General features: G+C 40.7%; 1 protein-coding gene across 4 annotated transcripts in view; it reads right to left on the bottom strand.

Moving 5' to 3' along the window:
- Positions 1 to 23,611, bottom strand: part of Vn (membrane-bound neuregulin protein vein) — a 343,620-nt gene extending 320,009 nt beyond the window's left edge. For all 4 annotated transcript variants that reach the window (XM_083051778.1, XM_083051779.1, XM_083051777.1 and 1 more), the window contains exon 1: positions 20,978 to 23,611. In XM_083051778.1, coding sequence (XP_082907904.1) covers positions 20,978 to 22,124 — 1,147 coding nt within the window. In that variant the 5' untranslated portion in view covers positions 22,125 to 23,611. The remainder of the gene's footprint in view (positions 1 to 20,977) is intronic.
- Between the last annotated feature and the right edge of the window lie 635 nt (positions 23,612 to 24,246).

Below are 24,246 nucleotides of genomic sequence, written 5' to 3'. Positions count from 1 at the left end.
AGTATTTTAATGTTTCACTCTAAAATGCTTTTATATTTATTTTGATCTGTATTTTTTTTCACATGAAAAATACATAAAAATTATTTGAAAGTATTTTTTCAAATTGATAAAAAGACAAGTAAGTCACGAGATAAGACTGAAAAATGATTTTTTCTGCTATCTTATATTTGATACAGAGTGTTAAATAGTTCTAGCCATTAAATCAAAGAAATTATTTCAGAATAAAGAACTTGATTCAGCTTGCCCTAAAGCAAATTCTTGATTTCTTAATGGTCAAAATTATTTATTTAAAGTATCAAGAATTATAGAACACCATTATTAAAAATAAAGCTAGAACGTTTAACGAAATTTACGAAATAATTTCTCCCAATAATACGCGATATTCTCACGAGCATCTTGGTGAACAAACGAGAGGAGGAGAAACTCGACCAGATCCCGATCGAGTAGACATCGAGTCGCGTAATTAACGAGGCATCGCGTGTTTAATCGAATATCTCGTTAACGAGGCACTTTAACCCCTCATATGTCTTTCGTATTCGCGGAGACTTTACGAAGATTATTCCCACGGGAATGCTTTCCGTTCGAAGGGGGATCTCGTCTCTCTGTCGCGTGACTTGTTTCGGTTTCGCGACGCCTCGTCGTCTTAATCCAGGCCAGCTGATTCCGCGCCGCGATTTTTCCAGAGGACTTTAACATCTGTCTTCTCTCCTTTCCTCCTCCGTGCTTTCCTCTTTCAGACGTTTTCCTAATCTTTTCGATGCTGGTCACGATCAGCCGGCAGCCCTCGCGCCGTCCGCGCCAGACACGACACGCTCCGGATTCGCCGCACGCATTACCGCGCTCATTGCCGAGAGGAGATACAACGGAAATATTCGGCGCGACCATTACCGAGAGCAAGAGCATACCTTGTAAGGGCGTACTCTGTATGATAATTGCGCCCTTTTCCATCGCTTTCGAGTGTTCCACCCGAGTTTCTCCAACACTCCTGTGTTATATCTGCTTTCGACGATTGTTTCGCCATTTCCGTTTCGAAAAAGTATACGAATTTAATATAATGTAATATACTTTAATGTTATAAGAATAAACTTCTCGTCTGGATATGAAATAGATTGCAATATCTCGTTTAGGCAAGATGTTCCGCTGTATTAACATATATTTTACGAGGTCGTCTTTTTTTTCTAGAAAGAATGTCAAAATTCTTTCTCTTAACTTTCTCCAAATTCTGTTTTTATATTATTCATCGTACAAAGCTTTTAATACTAAAACTTTTAAAAATTAATTATTTCTCATATAGAATACTGAGAATTAATAAGACGCAACATATAATTATTCTTGGAAGAGAATATTATTTTGTTTGTAATTTACTGTGAAAAATATGAAATTTACGATTATCGAGAAGAGAGTGTGTCGGAAAATAATTTCCCGAGCGAGAAATATTTTTAATCGTACACAATTGCGACATACAGAATTTTGTTTTCACAATTATGCTTGCGGCGCAAACGCCTCGTGGGAGTTCTCTTTTTCTAAGCGGAGAAATGCAAGTTAACAGAAATTTTCTGTTCATGCTCACGTGTTACGAGAACGACTGGATCGTGAGTGTGGGATTTTTGCGCGCTTCCACGCGGTGTGAAATAATACGAGGAATCAGGCCATTATTAAAATAGCGCGTTTAGTTTCGACGTTAGTCGGCCTGATGGAATTGCATCACCGCGACCTACAAAAAATAACGCTTTTCCTAAAAATATTTGGCCAGACAGTCCGGAAAACGTCACGTCGAGGAAATACGTAACGCGTAATGTAACGTGACAACAAATAACACACGACAGGTTATTTTAATTTTTTGTCGTTCTCAGAGTTCGCGAACGCACGTTTTCTACACCACCGGATAAGTCTGGCGCATTCATTTAAAATGACATTTCACAGGAAATGCGACGCTAAAATAATAAATGTAATAAATTTCCGGTGAAATCTATAACGTTCTGAAAAGAGACAACCAAAATCTTTACAACACTTTTGTAACGAGAAAAATTATCGTTTTTAAATACTATTTTTTCACATATAATTAATAAATATATTTATGATATTTTGAAGAGCTTAATAATTCGAGAACAATGTTGATGCGATCGATTGTTAGTCTCTTAATCATCCTGATCGAGTTTATTCGATATCGTTTATTTTCGTGCGTTTTTCTATGGGGAAATTGGATGCTGCGGTCGCGCAATCGAGCAGAAAAAAAGGCGATGCGAATGATGACGAGAGATGCCGAGAAAGTGAGAGGACGGAGTGGACAAACGGACAGATGGACGGACGGGATCATCGGGAAGAATGGAGCAGCGACCAGCGGTCTGGCAGTCGTCGTGTAGTCACAACACGCCGCGAGTTATTGCCCCCGAGTGTCTCCTCCTCTCCCTGCACCCCCGCGCTTGCCATTTCTCGCTTTAATTCCTCCAATTCGCAGCCAAAAAGGCGATGAAGCCGCCCGCCAGAGCGTGGCAAATTTCTCTTCGTCGACATCACTCTCTCTCGTCTTGGCGACCACCATCTTGGTAACGCCGAGAATTGTTTCGATAGTATTCGAAGACATGGGGGGGGGGTCCCCGATTGTTTTTCTCTCCGCATTCAATCAAAATACTATGAGGCGATAACAATAGATTTCAATAATTTTCGACAGTTGTATTTTTCTCGCATTTTAAAGAAGACAAGTTTTCATGTTTTGAAGTGTGAGAAAAAAAGCATAAAAGTGCATAAAATGTGATGAAAAAAATCTTTTAATATTAAATTTTATTTATTTATTTTTTTATAAGTGAACTTTTTCATGTCTTTTGAAAAAGTAGCCGTAAAATATGAGAAATAAATAGAGTATGAAATTTTGTCGCAGAAATTTTGTAACAGAAAGTTATAGCTGTCATACAAGAATTGCCATATGAATAAAAATTTATGATTGTAACATATTATAACTCTGTACATTTTATACCATAGAAGAAATTAAGGTATTTCGTAGTTTTCGACATTGCAGTATCTCGAGATGCGAGCTAGTCACAACAATAACTATATTGCATATCGTCTGAGAGATATCGCTGTTATTCAGTTTGATACGCGTGGGTGGCACAGAATGCAGGATGGCTCTCGACTTACGTCTAATCCGATCTTATGTGTGCGCGCGCATTTTAAAGAATTAAATAACAATTACAATGATTGAAAAAAATAGTATCATTGCATAATTTATTTGATAACGTGCTTCTTTTTTACGAGAGAGAGCAATCTTGAAAGCTTATTTTTACTTAAAATTCACAGACGATATCTTTCTCTCTCCAAGTTTCAACAGATCTAAATCAATATGAGTGTGCGTCTGTGTTCGTTTGAGAGAGAGAGAGATGATTTAGAAATAATAACAAACACCACCGCGAAATTTCCCGGAAAGAGGAAATTCATCCTGAAGGTGCAAACCGCCGCGAGGATTCGTCGTTGCGTACGGAGAGAGTTCTGTTGTGCAAGAAAGACATACACAGATAAATGAATTTATTTACCTAGGGACGAGTCGCGTAATACCGCATAGTGCAATTACTCAAACCTTGATCCGACCTATGGGAATCGCAAGAAAGATCGCCCACATTTCTCAAAGAATCTGACATTAAAATTGAGGGCGACAGTTCTGGAACGTATTGCAATTGAAGAAAAACCAAAATTGAACGAGTTTTCGCTATTTTTTATTTTTTGATTCGAAACTTTCTAATTTAATTTTTGCGGTATTTTGAGCAGAACTATTTTTGAAAACTTATCTAGAACTCTAGAACTATTTGAAATCTTCTCAGAACTCTAAAAAAAACTGAATTTTTCATAGATTGAGGGGCGTCGTGAAGTTAGCCCCCCCCCATTTTTCAAATGGTGTTTTCGATACTTTAAACAACAGAACTATTTATAAAACCGATAGAGAACTCTAGAACTCTTCGGGGGGCATTCAGAACTCTACTTATTTTTTTCAATTTAAAAAAATGGGGGGCCAACTTCACAGAGGTATTTTCCTTACATAGAGGGAAATGCATCCTATGTAAAGTGTCTCGTGAACTATTCTTTTAATTGTAAATTTTTCGATCAATTTGCAATTGAATTTTTCTTGACAAGAGAGTGAAAGAGAGCATCTATTTTTCTATTCTCTAAAAAAAATTCATTTTATTATGTAAAATATATATCGAACTAAGCAAAGTGCAAAAATTATTTCGATATCTTTGATCTGGCATATATTCATCATTAAAAAAAAAACTGCATAACACGTTTATTAATCATTTCTACGACTTGAATGCTGCACTGATTAACTCGTTCGGTCACCTTAGCATACATACATGGCACGCAGTACTGTGCACGGAATAATTACAATACCGCTAAGGAAAAAGTGACGTCCCGAGACAAACGATTCCTGCAAATATAGGCGTCGTGCATTAGATCGCTATCGTGCGAACGAGGAGCGTTTGAGAACGTTTCACCGTTCGGGTTCACCGAAGCCACAAAAGTAGGAGAGTTCGGCTCGTATATCGCGCCAGAGGCAGATAAAAAGTTTAGCTCGCTATAAGCGCGAGGTTATCTCTCGGATCCCTTTAAATGTTTTCGAATCGCGAAGAGAGAGAGAGAGAGACCGGACGCGTCGTGGCGCGCTTAATCCGCTCGGCTATTACACCGAACATGGGGCACCGACAGTCACGCACGTGGCGGCTGGTCTACGTTTGTGAAACAATATTAAAGAATTCCCGGATCTTTCTCTTTCCTTGTACCCGCATTGCCGTGCCGTACGACGGTATATTGCATACACACCGTGTGCGCGAACTTTTCAGCGAGATACCGACGATATTCTTCCTCGAGACTATATATCGATCTTTTGCATATTAATTAAGGATAATGGCAAAGAACATTTGTAGTTTTGTGGCAAAAGAGAATAAAAAAAAATATCTCCTTTTTCATATTAAAAATATTATATAAGAAAAAAATAAAATTGTAGAAAGAAATTTTAACATCTAGAAATACTTACTCCTCAAAAGAAGACATATCACACTAATTAAATCGACATTTTCACAAAGGACATATTACGTGAAAAATTTATAAATCATAGCGAACTCTCTCTGTTTCGCGGTAAAGAAACAGCAAACTTTGTCGCACAAGAATTTTTCAATGCAGCGAATGATATTTGTTTTTAATTAAATATATCGGCATATTCGAAGTCACATATACACAAGAGTTTCTTTTTCGTATGAAGAAGAGTTGCAAATTTAGATGTCTTTTTATTATTTTTTTATGTAAAATTTTCTTTTTTTTTAACCATTTAAAAAAATTCAAAATTTTAAATATTATTTTTCCATGATCTGTCATTTATGTAATTCTAAATATTCTTTAGTATAAACATGATTAAATAACTATAGGTATTTTTCCATTTCTGTCAACTAATTATTTTCAACACAAATCGCTTTCAATTAAAAATTTGTGTAATGGCATTCATCGAAGAAAATTTTCACGTAATCTGATCCGTACAAAGATGTAGATTCAAGAGGCTCGCGATATTCAACCAGAGGTCTTATTAAAATTAAGATTGGTACGCTGAAATCGCGTCGCGGGAAACCGCAACAAGATAATAATCCCCCCGTCAAGCGCAGTCAAGATTTCCTGCTTCCTTGTTTTTTTCCACGTATTACGTGACCTCTTTCGAGGATCTGAGTGTATATTCTGGAGCGTTCGGAAATAATACTCTGTGAGTAGGATATTTATAACTGCGACACAACGCACGGGTCGGCCTGTCTGATCTAACAAGTTCTAGACGCGCTGCTGGCTGACTCGCTAGACTCGCCCGCTCACCGACGGTATATTTTTCAACGCTTACAACCGCTTCTCGATCGGCCTTGACTATTTACAAAATTATCCCCGTTCCGCGAAACGTTCAAGATCGATTCTCACGTTACGTGCGAGTGCGACGAGACATCCGCGCCGCAATGAAAGTTATATATATATATGTGTGTGTATGCGTACTGTTTCCGCAATATATTTCGAAGTAGTACTAGTCGTCGATGCGCTCGTTAAATATTGGAATGCGTTAAACTCGCGCACCGCTGCTGCACCGCATGCCACAATGTGGCATGCGTGTAAAACAACGATGAAAGGCTATGACAACCGTTCGTGAAACGCACAAACGTGCGGGAATATATAAAGCTTCCCGGAAAGTTACAATATACATCCGTTTCGATCCATCGGCGCGATAGTCACGTTCGTGGGCTCTTTTGCTGAAGGGAGGAACGGTTCGCCGCCGCGTAAACCGGGTTCGAAAATTGTAAAGCAACGCGGCAGTAAAACCAGCAGCCGATGCGAAAGGGAAAGAGCCAAAGGGCAGGTGAAACGGGGGAATACGATAGCGAGGCATAGGCAAAATTATCATTTATTCGAACAATCGCTTACCGATGTAACGCACGATCGTGCGTTTACCGTAAACAGTGGTCCGATATCGAATTAAGATATTTATATATTTATTATATATTTATGCGCGATGAGATATTATTCGCGAAATATTTAGAATATCGTGTAACAAATATTTTGTGATTTATAAAACACATAAAAAGAGAGTACTTAAGAAAATTTAATAAAATTCGGATAATATAAATGAAAGATATTTTTGGATGATAAATTAAAATGTATGTGAAACAGAATGTAGTAATTTTCCATTTTTTTCTCCGTATAAAAAGTTAATTGAAGAGAGCGTATGAAATAATATATAATACCTGCTGGGAAAATTGTTGAGCGTAAATCATTCATAAATGCCTATAATTTGCACTTCAATTAATGTTCAATTGCATTACAGTACTATTACATTACGATTACAATGCGATACGCAACGGTCCATCAATACGTGCCAATCACTATAATTACAACGCAGGAAGCGTAAAGGATATTATACGTGATCATCCACGTGCACGCGGTAACCAATTCCATGAAAAGTTACAACACTATGGCCAGCTACCAGATTTCCCACACAGTAGGCATTTTCGTTCTCAAATAATATTCTCAATCACGTAAAAATCGAAGAAAAGGTTCGTAAATTTGAATAAAGCGCTATAAAATCGAGAGCATAAAACAGAAAATAATCGAAGTAGTAAAGAATTTATGACAAACTAATACAAAGTATTTTACAGAATCAGCATTTTCTTTCTATCTATAAATTCGTCATATAATATTTTTATATTCGCTTTTGAAAAGATGTCAAAGAATCTCAAGTTTCTAAATTCCAAATAAAAAATATGAAATCTCTTCAAGAATACAATATTATTGTGTGATTATTAATATTATTCTTTAATTACTTCCAAATTGAGACTGACTTAATACGTTCCGTATATAAAAAAAAAAAAAAAAAGATTAATAAGACAAAACTATATCTTCTTGCACGAATGCTTGTACAAATTGATGACGGAGCGTACGATTTTACGAGCTGAAATCGAATCTACGATCCTTTAAATGGGTGCATCCCTACCAAGGACTGAGGAAAGAAGTCCATATATACTAGATGATGTCGATAGAGGCTGGGGCTCGTTCAAACAGCAGGGAAAACACATGTTATCGACAGGCCACCCTTTTTTGTCGTCTCGTTCGCGGTGAGGGCGGAATGAAACAGCGACGATGGATCGTAGAACGAGGGAAAAGGGAGAAATGCGTCGAGAGAGAAGAGAGAGAGAAAATAAAAAGCTAACTGGAACTTTTTGTCGACTTTTTAACAAGATACCGAAGCGCTTTGATAGACGGCAAAAGAAATGAAAGAGAAGCGAAGGAGAGAGAGAAGTCGCGTTTCGATGGACACGGCTGTCATGTCGGCCGTTTTTAGTTTTTTTCCGCTTTAATACATTGCTTTTTTCCCAAACAGGATAAATTCGGGGTGAGCATCCTCTTGTTGATTAATGAAAATCGAACCTTCATTTTTGACAATTATGACTGTGGGACATGACTCGTGGTATTTCGTATAATGTTTGATTGATCTAGTTATTATCAGGCTGTCATTAATCATACATATATCGTAAAATTATTCAAATGTATTATATTAATATTTGTATTCGGTCAAAATGTCTAATTATATATTATTGCATTATTATATGTATTATTAATTATTGTGCGCCGTAAAGACTTGAAATACTTTTCGTTATATCCTATATATTTTTAAAATTCGGAAAAAATTTCAAAATATTTTATTACAATCGCGAGAAAAAAAATCTTTTACATCGCGACCGCAACTCGCGTAATGTCCGATCGAACTCGCGATCCATCCTCAAGTTCGGAGCCTTGAATTTGAAGCGAGAATGTTCGGCAGTATCTTCGGAGTCGTGCCAGCGCTGATTCACTGCGGGAGATTAACAACGCCGCGACAGAAATGGCATGCTCTCTATACACCAGGAGGATCGGATTATTGCTACGAGAGAACTTGGAGCGTCGCGAATTATCCGGACGATTAGAGAGACGACACCTGCGACGCGACAATTGGCGCAGATCGATGATATAATACTCGCGTCCGGACGAAAAATTGCCAAAGATTACCGATAATGTCTCGAAGGAGAACTAATGCACTTACGGTGCAGCGAACGTAATCCAGTTGCGGTTAAGTGTGTTACTCTGCACCGACTCCTTCACTTCATCGACTTTGCTCGACGCGTTCTCGCTCTAATTCGGGATCAAAGTATTTTTTTATTTTTTCCACCGAATGAAGAAACGTAAGCGAGATGTGCGAGCAGTTTTTTCAAAAACAATGCGAGATAAAATAGTTCAATCAACAATTTTACGTTTAATTTATTTGTAAGACACTAAAAAATACGCACGATCTTTCTCGAAGGTAGCTGATATACTTTTCACGAACCAGTGACACATTTGCCGTGGCGCACTCTGTGTAAAGAATGATAGCACGTGTGTACCTGAGCGGAAAGAGTTGAAAGAAAAATCGACTCTCCTGTGATACTATATCTCTCTTACAACAGCAAGTGAATTAACTTTGAACGCATAAAAATTTGATACCTTTACATTTTTTAATATATAGTTATATATAGTTTCCAGCAGTTTCTAGTTATACATAGGTATTTTTATCTCGACAAGTAAAAATAAAGTTCTTCACTTCGCTCGTGTGAGTCATCGAGTTCAAGTTCGTAATTCAATCCGCGACGGTGACGCGTTTTACGCCGGCCAATTATCATATCGCGTTCACTCATTGATCGTCGTGCAACAAGGGGTCCTGTCGGTCCTGCCAATTTGGGAGATGCAAAACGACGACGAGCAAGGATGGAAGGGAGGAAGAAGCGGGCGAACGTGAGCCCTTCGGCGATCACCGTCGATTTGCGGATCGCTCTCAATCCTGGTGCAAGATGGTGACCATAAATCGCCGCAGGAGATAATATTAAAATTTCTTTTTCTTTGGAAAAAAATGATATACGCTTATCGCCTCGCGAGGGACATCCATCGAGGAACATTAATCACGCGCGTGTTCCTCCTGTTAACAAGAAAAAGAAATAAAATTCGTCGTCCTCCGAGAACGATATAAAAAAAATATAGCAGCTTCTCTCCCTTCATCCCTCTTTTCTCTCTTTGTTACTTCATCTCTCTCCGAATCTAATTTCCAAGTGATAGATCGCGACAGGATAGGATATATAACAAATATTTTCTAGCTACTCTCCCTTTACAAGCATCCATGTAAACTAACTAAATTGAATAATTATTAAAAATAATTATTTCTTATATGTTGGTTATATTATTATCGCAATTAATCGACCGTTGTCGTAGCGCGTTTATTTATTTCCATCACCGCTGATAGATTGCGAAAATTTATCTGCTACGGCTTTGAAAAATATATAATATCACGTTGTACGGAGCGGCGGAATGAAATCGTTAGAGTTGTCCGCGAAGCGATTTAAAGGGCGCGATCGTGTCGCGCGATACTTCTCGCACTTCATTACGGCCCGTTGAAGCAAACGAGGGAGAGAAAGAGAGAAATTTCCACGGGCAGGCGGGGCGGTTTCACCGTTCGCCGTTTGCCGTTCACTGTGATCGCACGGTCGGTCAGATCGCTAAAAATAATCACGCTCTCCGAGATCGAACGGTCGGACACGTTAGGAGATCGGCTGCTGGCCGCCCAGCAGTCTACACGATCTCGCCGAGCATACTTGGAGCAATTAATTTGCCTTGCGCGCGGCTCGCGAGCCTTATTTAATTCGCTGATCGCGATCCCGGAGCCGAGAACGCTCGTGCGCTCCCTCCACTTCCTTCTCTTTCGCAAACTCGCGGGTATTGGAATTAAATTAATACGCCAAATTATTAATCGTTTGCGTGCTTCGACTTACCAGCACCGACGGTACGGGATACCCAAAGATGTAGATTTAAACGGCCAGTGATTGTTACCTTTTAAGTCTCTCGCTGAGAAATGTTATTAAGAATAAATATTTAGAGTACACACAACACTTATACGATGTGTTTAGTAAGTATTATTTTATCATGAAAATATTAACGTTAAATTGTGCGCGTCTTTCCGTGACTCTCAACAACAGAATTAATTTAGATTCTCTAAAGATGCTCAATTTCGGATCATTTTTGGTCTCTGAAAAATCTCTGATTGAAATCTCTGTTAAATTTTTATTAAAACAAAAATCTATCCGCGAAATTTACCGAACGTCGCAAATCTTTATCATCCATCTATTTTCCTATTTTCCGTCTAAAATATTTTTTCGTGATTTAGAAAATTATCAATTAAAAATTTACATTAATCTGTGTTTAAATTATCTTTTAGATTATGATTAAATTAATATGCCAAATTGTTAAAGCGCGCGGCGCATATTATATATATGTATATATGTATATATATGCTGAAATTGGTTCGCATAACATTGGTTCGCATTAATTTAATATAAATCCTCGCGTCCGGCCGTGCGATCGAGCGTCCCCGATCGCGCAGATACGTTCATCCATAAATCAAGCAGATCTTGCGCGAGATCGATTTCCGCGTAATAACATTCTCGCAATAAAGTTCGCGATTTAAATCATTAATCAATTAATTTCGTAACTGCGCGATGCCGAGGGACGACGATAACAATAATAATCACGATGAAACGACTGTTATTATCGTAATGCCGATTTTGACCTAACTACGTGTCAATTTCGAACAATATTATCCACTTAGATCGAAAATCTGGCAACAGAAACATGACAGGAGCTGTTTTTCACGGCGAATAGTCGCTCTCTGTTGAAAATACATGTAATAATGCATGCGAATTATTTTATATTGATGGATTTATGCGAATGCTTTCATATCGATGGAAAATAATTTACTTTTGTACAACCGATACAAACATTTCACGATTTTTCGTTAACGTATTCTTTCAAATTATTTCATATATATAGTTCATCTTTCTAATAATATTGTTAGCGGTATCTGATGTAGCGGGATGTCCGTGGAATAAGTCACCAGTATATGTATTATGTTATTATTTTCGTGTCGGGTCATTGTCGTGTTTTCGTGTATGCTTATCTGTCCGTTGCCTCGATCTTTATTGTATACTTTTGACGAAACGTGCCATGCCGTGATTGGCTTCATTTAAAAGAATAAGCGTTTTAACTGAGTGTTTATAAACGGCGACCGCTCGGTCGAACGCGTCTCTCTCTCTCTGAGAATTTAGAAGAGTAACGATAATAAAGTGTTTCTATACGATTCTGAATTATAACGAATTAAGAGTTTATAATATATATATATATATATATATATCTCCTATCGACATATATCCTAATCCGTTAACAATATTGTATTTTGTAATCAATGCACGTACGCATCCTATAAATAATAAATCATTTTCTTAAGATGAACTTTTAGTCTATAACGATTGGATATATTACATTGGATTTTTTATATGTATATTTAAATTATACTTCCTATACAGAATTTTAAGACATTTTAATATAGGTATATATGTATAGTAATATTTGCGTTGTTGATTATAAAATTCCTGAGCTTAATCAATATAAATTATATTAAAAATTTCCGAATCTCTCTCTTTCTCTCTCGTATCCGCGCGCAGCCACCGCTTCCGCTATCGTGACGCGTGATAAGATCCCCACTGATCGATCAATCGATCGATCGATCGGCCCGCACAAGTCTCTCTCGAGCGATCTTCGGTAGACCTCTCTCGGCATGTTTGTACTCAGCGTGTGTTGGATCGGCGACCGCCCAGCAGTCTACCCGGTCGCGCCGGGCACGATGTATACACACACCACACGTGTGGTCCCCTACTAGAGGAGAGGGAAACGCGACGGTGTCCGTCCATCCACCCCACCTCGTACGCACCTCCACCTGCGGGGCCCACCGGGCTGCGTGCGAACGTCCACCAAGCAGAGTATATAGAGCGTGTACCCGTGGATTCTCCCTCTCTTTCTCTCTCCCTCTCTCACTCGCTCTCTGGGTATGGGCCGTGCGTGCTCTGGATACGTACACGCCGATTTCCCCCTTAACCGCACCCCGCGGATCCAGGATGGCATAGCCGAGTGCTCCTCACCCTGCCGACCGCCTCGCATGATGCGATCCAATCTGGTATCCGTTTGGCTCCCGAGCTCTACTATTCCCGTTAAACGTTAAGTCGCCGAATATGCCTTGCCGTTATGTCTCTCTTTCTCTTTTTCTCGTAAAAATTAGAAAATTAATTTCAAAATAAAAATGAAAAAATTATCAAAATTGTTGCTTGACAGAAACTTTAATCAAAATCAACTGGGTTTAATCACAAAATTTCTCTAAAACTATCGAACTGAAGAATACATATATTATAGAAATAACATAAAAACATAAGAAAGAAAAATCACATATCATAAATTATTTGAGCAAATTTATTTATGTATTATTATGCTGCCTAATGAAGGCATTATTTTTGCTTCACGATAATTTCATTATAAAAGAGTCGAAAATTGTCACGTCCTGGAAAACGTATTTATCCCGCCAGTCAACGCGAACCAGGTGGTCGTCGATTTATAAAATATCGGCGATACGCGAGCACGTCTTTAAATAAAAGCGATCGTGGACCTTACAATCGTCATACAAGTATCTCACATGTGGGTATCCTTATATAGAATCGATTCGATGCGTTTTGTCCATAATATATGCAAACGTAGCACACACTAGTGTGTTATCCGAGATAAATGATTCTCGAAGCCAGCCGATGCGGCTTACTTAGCGAATATACGGGTGCGATGATTCTTTTTAGATCGGTCGAAAGTGTCACGGCATGACAACGACACGCGTCATTATATTTAGAGAGAGAGAGAGAGAAAAAGACGTAGCTCTTTACTTCAGCTATTTATCCGAAGCACCGTTGCATCATTGCTCCGTGATGCACCGTTGCGCGCGCGCGTCCTACATATACGATTGTACGTCAAACGCGACGATAATTGGCGGCAATTAATATTGATAGTAATTCGCTATCGGTCGCGGAAACTGCGCGTACGCTTCGCGTCAAGCGAATCGATCGAAAATAAGCGAGCAGTTTAGAATCAGAACGGCGCGTATCCCGCGAAATTTCATGACAGCAATTTGCGTAACGTTATGAGAAACCTTGGAAATAGACGTGATACTATCGCCAACACTCTGGTCGTGATTAAAGTAAAGTTCATCGGGACGATCATAAAATCTTTATTTGTAATTATGTGAATATAGATTAGAAGAATTGTCTGTATTGCACGGAAAAAAATATTAGCCGCCATAACTAAAATTTAGGTATGATAACGAAATTTTAAGGTGTAATATAGAAACAGTCAAGTCAAGTTATGGCTAGTATTTTTTTTCCTTGTGCAAAATATAATATTAAGACATGTTTAACGTTCAATTATAAATACGAGCAGTTAATTATTAATATAAAAGTTTCTTGTGAGAATTAAGCTTTAATATATGTAGATTGTATTGTGCAGTAAATTTTCGGTAAACTTTGCATCAATAGAAATTTAGTTTGCATTTTAACGAGTCCAGCATTTCACGAAAATGTTCGCAAAAGCGTAAAAAACACATTCTCATTCGCAAAAAGAGTAAAAACGTATTCTCCTCTGGAATTATTTGCGATTTTGAAAATGCGGATTCAAAAAGTCACTTGAAATTTTTACAGGATTCAGGAGTGATAATACGATTCAGTTGGCAATGCAGGAGATCTCGTCACAACCCTCGGGACGGAATTCGTCTATAGTTTAATTCAAATTAGTCGACAGTGTTCCGTGAATCGACGCGTTTGCGCGGATGACAGAATGCAAGTGAACCGTTCGAAGGTGTGAGAATGGTCACAAAGAAGAACGTAGGAAATGAGGTACAGTGGATATAATTTGTTTTCGGAAACTCGGAATATCAGCTTGATTGCCTACTCGGCACGCGCCTTTCATTTTATGTATTACGGCGACACGCAAAGGCGACAGTCTTGAAGGATTGCTCGGTTTGCCAGCGAGCTTGCAAATTTCCTGTAAGATGAAAGGTATAGACTTGCCAAGAGCTTCAAACATATACATCGGATTTAATTTCATCGGACATTTATATCTGCAGAAGCTATATAACAAGTTTGGAGCCACCGTGTACATTGAATATTTCTTTAAGAAGAATTTTAAATATAAATATTCTTTTTTCCATATTGCAAAAATTGATTGGCATTTATATGTGCAATATAACAAGTTTAAATTTAAGCTACCGTGTATATTGAATAGAAGAATTCTTTTTAAGAATAAAAATTTTAAATATAAATATTCTATTTTTCTCTGTGTATTACAAAAATTCCATATTATTGCAAAATAATCGAAACTGCATTTCCGTTAATAAGAAATCATAATAGTAAAGAGGAAATTGCGGAATGGTAAAGAGGAAATTATATCTCGAATATTCGAAATGTTTCGTTGCCTTTGTAAATCGTAAAATGACATTTGCTGCGCGAGTAATTGATCAGTTACGTTTCAAGAAACACATAGTACGCATGCAGCACGTTCATTTTCAGACAGACTGGCGGCGTGCATTAACAAAACATGCCGTTGAGCTCGGCAAGATCGAGTTTGCGTCCAAGTCGCATGCTTAATTCGCAACATAATGCGCATACTAATTCATTTACACGAGCTCCTGCCTAACTCAGATTCCCTCATGGCGGCTTTGTGCTACGCAAAGCTATTCGACAAAGTGCGTGGCAGAAAGCGCGGTTACAAAAGAAGACGCGCAAAGAGCGACGTTGATAAACGTCTAGTACACAGAATGAGACGAGAGATTAGAGAACAGAGAATGCAGAGTCGTCGGAGAATAGTTTCGATACAACGCGTAAATTGTACGATTACTAGGCAGGTTTATCCTACTTTTTTCATCGCGACATAATTCGATTGGACGTTCGGAGCTCCCTTCGAGCACTTAAAAAAATTGCGCGCGCGTTCGAGTAACAAGGTTTTATGGAAAAGCAAAGTCGCGAGAAAACGGTTATTACAAGCTATCACGCGATCTCCCCTATACTGACATTTTACGTACGTAAGAATGCCATATTAGAAGATTAGTATACAAAGCTTTAACTCAATCTCTGGTCTCCAATTTTTCTTTGTAAAATAAATGAGAAACCATCGAAAGGGAGAATCACGAATTACGATGATGTAGTAAAATCTTATTCTACATTATTTGTTTTTTAATAAACTTTTGACAAAAATTTAATTTGATAGATACTGTTGAAAATTAAAAAATTAAAAATGAAAAACAACAAGTTTGACTAAGAGAAATGTATAAATGCGCTAAAGACTTATCTGCTGCCAACGAGAAGCGTATATGTATATATCTGAGACTTCTATAGGAAGAGATCAAGTTAAGGCGCTACCGAAACAGGCCCTTGATAAAATAGTTATTGGCGTAATCGATATAGACACTTACATACAGATAGCCGACATGGTGCGATAGTAATCATCGGGGAAAATGCATCAGTAATAATGCAGCATATCATGTTCGTTGCAGAAATTCAATATGAGGCCTATTAGCCTAGAATTATTAAACTTGAACAAAGAGCTAATAAGAGCTAATAAGAGCACAAAAATTAGAACACTAGATAATCACGTAATATTAGAAAGCAATTCGCATTAATGCATGATTAAATCGCTAATATCGTTATTTTCAATAATTTGTATAGCACATTACCGTTTGAATTAATATTTCACGAAATTATTGATTGAAATAGTCTCGATAAATTGTTTATTATTGAAAATATGTTGCAACAAATGGAAATATGATACAAAATCAATAAAAACAAATAGGCTTTGATATTTAAATAATATCTGGTAATACGATTATTTTATATTTATCTACATGAGATTATATATAGAGTACGCTATTATATATGCCATTTCAAGTAATATCGTTAATTAATACGAATGATTCAACTTTGTTTTATTTTATGGTAATATAACTTGGTATATAAAGTTAACTTTTATTTATGAACAGTCACGCGATTAACCTAAATTCGTGATGCGAGTACAAGATATAAATGATTTTACAATATCTATAATAGACGTTATATCACTCTGGCAATCCGCTTCGGCGAGCGGGGTTCGCGTGAAATTTTATGATAACAAACGAAAAACCAGGCGGCACGAGTTATTCATATCGACAGGAAATAATATATGCATGTAGAGTAAAAATCGGTCGATACTGAGTTCAGACTGGTTGTTCATGTAAAATACTGAATATTGAAGTAGAATTCAAAAAAATGAATATTGTATCATAAGTAATCATTATTTTTTTTAGAGAGAGATATCGAGATGAATTTATCGAGCCACAGCGTAAACACGTATCTAAATCTCTCAGGTGTACGTCGATATATGTATATCTCCGCGACCATCTTGTCAGACAATGTCTCATGATTATCGTGACGTATCGATTTTTACGAGCGCCGTTTTAATCAGTCCGAAACCGAACGACGTCTCGGAGACCGATCGCTTGGCCAAGTTTCGGGCGAAGATAAGCAAATTTTGGCGAGAAAGCGAGCACGTGAGACACTTTGACGGAAAGCCCGACTACTATCCGACCATCGTCGTTAACGTCGTTTGTCTTCGTCGTCATCGTTCTCGTCCTCCTCGTCGTCGTCGTCGTCGTCGTCGTCGTCGTCGTCGTCGTCGTCGTCTCGTTCGCGGGAGAGTTCATAACTGTTGCGCTCGTTTGCTTAACGCCTACGAGAGCTCTTTGCGTGGGTATTACATCCATCTAGACGGCGGATCGAAAGTTTTCGCGACTTATCCCATTATCGTTTCCTGCGAGTGTCGCGATCGTGACAGAATACAAGGGGGAATAACGTAAAAAGCAGGCGCGCGAGAGGCTCCGGGGTTGGTTGCGTTTTTTGGGGATTTATCTCGCTGTATCCGCGTCTTTCGAAATTTCGCGGGAAAGTAACCGCAAATTACCTTTCGCGTGCGAGCAAAGAATTTCACGTGAGAATTAAAATAATGACGATCTAAATATATTAATAAGAAGAAGAGAGTTGTAAATACATTTTCTCGGAATCTTGGCGCGCAAATTATATTTCGATTCAGGCCACGTGAGACTTCTCATCTCGTCGGCTCGACATCAGCATTAGGTACTTTCGCTACCCGGCTCCGTGTTCTTCGTTAAGTAGATTTATCACGTGCGAGTGCGGCGGAAGATATAATCGAATCTTCGGCGTGGCTCCCCGAATCTTATTAATCTTAACAATCTCGTCGAATCGTCGCGACGACATAATTAGCCTGGCTTTTTTTTCCAGAATGCACGCTGCTCTTTCTCCGTACGTTGCCATGGCGCTTCGTAATCGTGTGACGTGCTAATTAGCCGGCGCGTTAATTACGAGTGAATCCCGGCGAAGCGATAGAGCGCGTTGACGCGGATTTTTTTTTCAAGAAAGGGCTAATTAGCGACAGGGTCATTAGTATCGACCGATGCGAGTCGCTAGTCGCGATCCGGAAATTCTCGTATCCGGGAGTGATCGTTATTAAGAAGTTACAATGTACATCTCGTGCAGTACGGCGTATATTAATCGTGGAATATATATAATCAAATTATTAATAATTGCCGTGAAAATTTTAAATGATTTCTGATACATTTATATCCAGATAAAATGTCAGATAAATTTTTTTTAAAGAACCCTGAAAGAAACTTAAAGAACCTACTGAAGATGAAACATTTTTTATATCGTGTATTTTATGAAAATATTAATTTTAAAAAATAATATATATTGCAAAATAATATTTTTCAAACTAACTTGAAAGGAAGAAGAAACTCATACAATGTCAAGAGACACATAAAACACGGAATATAAGATTGTACAACGTTCGATGACGGTTCGTTGATTCGCGATCTATAAAAGCAGGTTCGCGAACTCATCTTCCCGCTTGGCGGTGATTAAGTCAGACGTGGAAGGGGAGGAATGGCCCGCTGGAGACGTCAATTATAAGACCTTAATCGGAAACCCGTTCCTTATATTCTGTTAGTTTATATACGACCTTAAGACTAAAAAGAGGTATCGCATATAAAGAGAATCGCGAAGGGGAGAGCGTTACGAGGATATCGCGATATACCGGCGTACATCTTTTTCTTCTTCTCTTCTATTGCAGTTTTTATCTTTCCTCGCTTTAATCACCAGCGACTTTCGGTCGATCTATGTCTGTATTTTCTTCGCGGTAAATCTTGCGAGCAACGCTGTGTAATTTTTCTGACTGCGAGCGACGGTGTGTCAACTACGTTATACATAATATACCTGTGTAAGAACACAATCTTACTCGGGCCAAAGGTTGTTCATTACGGTAATGTGCAGGGCCGCGTTATACAGGGTGGCATTCTTACGTATACGTATAAAGTGGCTTGTAGGGGAGATCGCGTGATAGCCAGTAATAGCCGTTTTCTCGCGACTTCGCTTTTTCGTAATAGCCGTTTAAAAAAAATAATAGTAACTACTGCAAAAAAATGTATACTAATAAATTGGCGATGTTTTACTTCTAAAAAAATGGTTCGTATAATATATAGAAAAAAATGTACACTTCTATTAGAATTTATAATGTAATAAATAACTTTAATATCTTGTACACACCAACTGTGCGAGTTCCTATAACATTTATGCAGAACGGAAAGGAGCAATTTCAAATCTGTCGGGAAATTCGCAACCGAGAAAAAGTCAGCGTAAATGTCTCGGACGTTTCGTAAATAGGATATAGTAGTTTCGCGACGCGAAGTGGCCGCTAACTATCGCGTTTCATTAATGCCTCTCATTCCATTAACGTCAGAGATCGAGCGCGTGCGCCTCGTTCGTTCGTCCCGACACTTCTGTCTGTCGTCGTCGCGATTACGCGCTGCTTGTTAACTCCTAAGGACAGGTGGGACCGACGCGATTGTCGTGCTTCACGTTCACAACGCGATAAGAAGAAAATTTGCAAGTCCGCGACACCGATCTCGTCAACCTTCAATGCCCGTGCGGAATTTGTCGCCGCCGGCTTTCTACTTTTCCGCGTCGAGCATTTAAGGTAAGTCAAATCGGCTCGTACCTTACTCGTGTGTACCTGAATTGTGCCAGCGATTTCTACCGCGTTAAACGAGCGACATTGAAATTTTTAGCGCTCAATGTAGAAAGCGATTTCTACGCGTTAATCTACTTTCATCTCAAATTCTTAGCAATATAAAGTGCATACCTTTAAAACTTGTCGATTTTTAATCTACGAGTTTAAAACAGTTTAATATTAATTTAATATTTAGTATTAATTTCATACATGAAGCATGAAGAAACATTTAATTATAATTAATTAAAAATAAAATATAAATATTTTTATATAAATTCTGTATGAATATATATGTATACTTTTTTGTAGATTAAATCTGTAATATATATTTGTAAAGAGATCCCTGAAATAATACATCTTAATATTTGAACGCATTGAAATTTTTTAATGAATCCAAGATTCGAAAACATGCAAATATATTTCTCTTAAAACGAAACACAGTTCCATTTCGATATATTGATGAATAAATTGAAGGAATAAAAAGAGACTGAGAATATTGATCAAACCCATCTAAATACGATGTCATTCGCACGGCTTTCAGAAGCGTGTCTCTCTCTCTCTCGAGGGAGGCACACAACCCCGCCGCCGTTCGTCACGTTCGGCGTGATAAATCGAGCGCGGAAGGTCGTCATGTGCGAGAGTCAAGCGGCAGATTCATCCGGCAGCGGTCCACGACGAGCTACCGGGGCAAAGTGGGGACCAGTGGTCTCGACGACGCCGAGAGAGAGATCGAGTGGTGGAGAGGTGGAAGCGCATTGAACCGCCGCCGGCAGCAAATTGGACCACCTTCAAAAACTCACCGCTCGTTACGCACCGACGCGACGATGTCGGCGTGAGCGACGGCGCATACTACTAATCGACGATTACGAGGCGGCGTTCACGCGCCTACGAGTGTATAAAGAAGGAAGCTCTCTCCCTCGATGTACGCGATACACGCGACGACGAGACTCGACGCGAGCCGACGCGGATTCTCGCGACTTACGTGGCGGGTTAAATATAAGCGCGACGCGCCGCGTCCGACGACGAGAACCGAGAGTTTCTCACAGCGACATCAAGTAGTACTCTATGGGAATCCTCATTTTAGAAACTGAGTATTCTTATACAAGAGAATTAAATAAGTGTATATATACATTAGCATTTCTTCTTATAATATAAATTAATCGTTTGTCTTGCAAAATTAATAAGAATTAATTTTGCGACAAACGAATTTTAGATCGAAGATTGGAGTAAAAAGCGCAACAAGTGTTCAAAAAAATTAATCACTCGGAAAAAGATTCGCTTCAATAAATATTTTCATAAATAAGTATCATCGATCGTAAAGTTTAAAAACCCTAATGCGATCTTTCTCACGTCGAATCTACGATTATCGCTTTCTATCGACATTCTAGCGGTCAATCGATTCTCTGAGAACGGAGTAATTCGCATAATTTCTGAGGCTCACCGTAATCTGGTCGAACGACAGCCTGGACGGCCTGCTCGTTCTTCTTGCTTCGAATCACCGGCGGTCCGAGGATCGTGAAGTTCCTGGGTCCCACGCGGTTCACAAACACTAGATACACTTTGCCCCTTTTAATATTGGCTCGCACCACACCACTCGGATTATCGCGCTGCTGCTTCCCGGCCTTGTTGCCGTTGGTCTCGTGGCCGTTGCACACGGTAGACTTGCCAGGCGCCGATTTGTCGCGAAAGTGCAGTCGCACGCTGTCGTTCTTCTGCAGCGGCTGAAAGCCCGGCTGGCTCTTATAGACCTGCTTCACTTCGAAGGTCACGGCGTAGTTCGACCCGGGCTTCCTCAGCGAGGACATGCTGCGGACCTTGCCCTCGAACACGGTGGGCGCCAGGTAGGCCCGATTACCGACGTCGACGTCGGGACACCAATTCTGTCCGCGGCAGCCTCGTTCCTTGTTCTTGCAGCGACGTCGCTGTTCGCGCGGCGAGTCCGCCTTGACGCGGTTCTTTGGCCGTTGCTTGACCACCGATCTAGCGATTCGCGGTCGTTCCATCGATGATTCCGCCGGTGTCGACACCGCCATCGTCAGAGGATACATGAAGGGTGGCTGCGTCGAGGAGCGACGGGGCACGCGAGTCAGACCGGACTCGTTTATCTCCGGGTGAAAGGCGCGGCTGACGTGTTGCTCTTCCATCTCCTTCGTGGGATCTACCGTTCGCGCGGGATTTGACGCGATCCAAGTTCCGAGATCCATGTCGAGCGACGATCTTCCGTGTATCGAGAGGTCATCTTCCGGAGAAGAATGTTCTTCTGTCCCTTTGGAGAATTTTTCTTCCTGGTCCACTGGCTCGAGCGGCGGGACCTTGTCAAGGTCGCGACGAGCAGGACGAAGGTCGGACGACGAATATTGCCGCAGAACGTCTCCTCGAGATTGATATTCCGTAATTTCGCGCACGTCCTCGTCTATCAGGCTCGTCGTCGACGACGACGACGACGGTGGATGATAATGCCTCGTCTCGATGACGCTGCTCGTCGTCGCCCCGAGGGTGTCCCGAATGGCGGGGGGTGCTGCAGCGAGCGCCAGTGCGCCCCACCAGCCGCTTAAGAACCCGGCCAAAAGCAGAGGCGCCCACATCATCCAACCTGATTAGCGATGTGATTCGGGGGTGAGGTCGACGCCTCGGTCACCCCGACTCGCTTCTCTCGCCTCTTCCTTCTCCTCTTCCTCGAGCTCGGAGAGCGAGCCCCTTTCACTTCGCCGTAAGCACTTGCGTCGTGTCCTATGTTTAACCAAGTCCTGTTTCTTCAATTTGATCTTTTCGCGGCTTCCCCGGCCGATTGTTATAGTCAGTCTGCTCGCGATCGAGACGACTTTGCTATTCGTCGTCCCGATACTCGTCCGAATAGCCACCAAATCGGATCCTCAAGCTCTTTACGAGATGTTGTACCATCGATAGTGGAACGTCGGGGCTTCTTCGACATTCGTCTTCATCCTACGCGATACCATTCTCCTCATCCTCGAAGCCCGGCGGAGGTAGCAGCCGGTGTTCGGTATTATCGCAGATGATCCCGGCCGGCGGCTGCGACGATCGCGGACGCGACAATCAGCCTCGATCTTTTATAGATTCTGATCATTATGATTCGCGATCGACACACTCATCCTGAGCCGACTTGAACCGGAACGGTCTCGTCGATCCGTTTACTTGGACCGCGAGTTCCAAAGTCCTTTCCACACTTTCGCGCGAGATCGAATCTTGATTCTTGATAGTCGACAAATTCCGATGACTTCCGGTCGAATGACGAGGAGTTAGTGTTCTCTAGTCCACGTGTTCGCTCGCGTTAGTAGACAGACGGAACCGATCGACCTTGCAGCAAGAAACACCCGCGATGACCATCAGAAACGTCGATTCCCTACGATCCGACATCGAGTCGAATGGAATTTCACAAGCAATCTTCTCGTCAACCCTCTCGAGAAGTTGCACTCGAGAAAAGCGAAATAGAGAGAGAGAGAGAAATGGGTCGCGGTCGAATCGGGCGTCGGAGACGAGAACAGGAATATGAAGACGGCGACAACGACGACGACGATGAAGAAAGCGTCGGCTTCCTCTCTGACCAGCCGAGACACTATTTAAATATATACCCACGAGACGCCCGCCACTGCTCTTTCTCTCTCTCTCGGTTCTTGCGGCCGCCCGCACGCTCGTTCGCTCGCTCTTTTCTGCACTCTATTCACACTTATTACACTCTTTTCGCGGCCGCTGTTCACCACTCTCGCGCGCGTGCGTTTCGTCACGATCTTTCCGTTTTTTTCTTCGGAACGGAATATAATTTTACCGCGATCCACGTTATAATTGTCAACCGCGCGTTATCACACACTTATTTCATTCCGTTTCTCAACTCTCTCTCTCTCTTTTTTATCTCTCGTACGCGCGCGCGAGAAAGCGTTTCCTCTCGCGTAAGATGGTCTCGCGGCTCCGGACGCGAGATATCGACGACGACGGGGGGATCGAGTCGCGTGTGTCGCACGCGGCATGCACACACGAGGCGCCTACCTCGCGTGTCACGCGTGTCGCGAGAGCCGGAGGAAGGGAGAGAGATCGTCGGTGGCCCCGCGTCGGGCGCGCGCGACGGTTCAAATTAGACTGAGCGGCCCGCTCGCGTAGGCTGAGGCCGGCCACAGAGCCAGCGGCTCCTGGTGGATGCCGGTCGAGGTTTGCGCGCGCACCCGCGACCGCGCCGAAGTGAGACGGAGCGACGACGGGACCTTTAAGAACCTGTATAACAACGACCTAACAACTGAAGGAACCGCACGCGTGATCCTCACGGTCCTCTCCTTCTCTGCTCTAGCTCTTTTCTCTCTCTCTCTTCCTCTCTCTGTCTGTCTGCAGCTCTGCTGCTGCTGCCTGCTGCGAGTCTTCTCTCTCTCTCTCTATCTGTTCCTCGCGCACTGTATCTTTTCCTTTTCTCTTCTTCGTCGCTCTTCGTCATCTCTTCGCTATCTTCGGCAAGAAAGGGAGAAAGAGAGAGAAAGACGGCTCTTTATCTTTCGCATTCAGTCGTACTCTTCGCTTGTACGGCTGTTCGTCATCTTTTAAATTGTACTCGGCGATGCTCTCTTCTAGTCTCTTTTCTTCTTGGCACGATCGAATCGTTTTGACTATAATATATACTAGAGGGGCGTAGTATTATTATAAGACTTTTAGTAAAAGGCCGCTGTATACCGCGCGCAGAATCATAATATATTTCCCTAAATATGGAAA

This window comes from Prenolepis imparis, unplaced genomic scaffold (assembly GCF_030444845.1).
Source record: "Prenolepis imparis isolate NDT839.2.m4 unplaced genomic scaffold, iyPreImpa1.0 SCAF_12, whole genome shotgun sequence".
Lineage (NCBI taxonomy): Eukaryota > Metazoa > Arthropoda > Insecta > Hymenoptera > Formicidae > Prenolepis > Prenolepis imparis.
The sequence above is the reverse complement of the archived record's forward strand: the minus strand, read 5'-3'. Positions and strand labels throughout refer to the sequence as shown.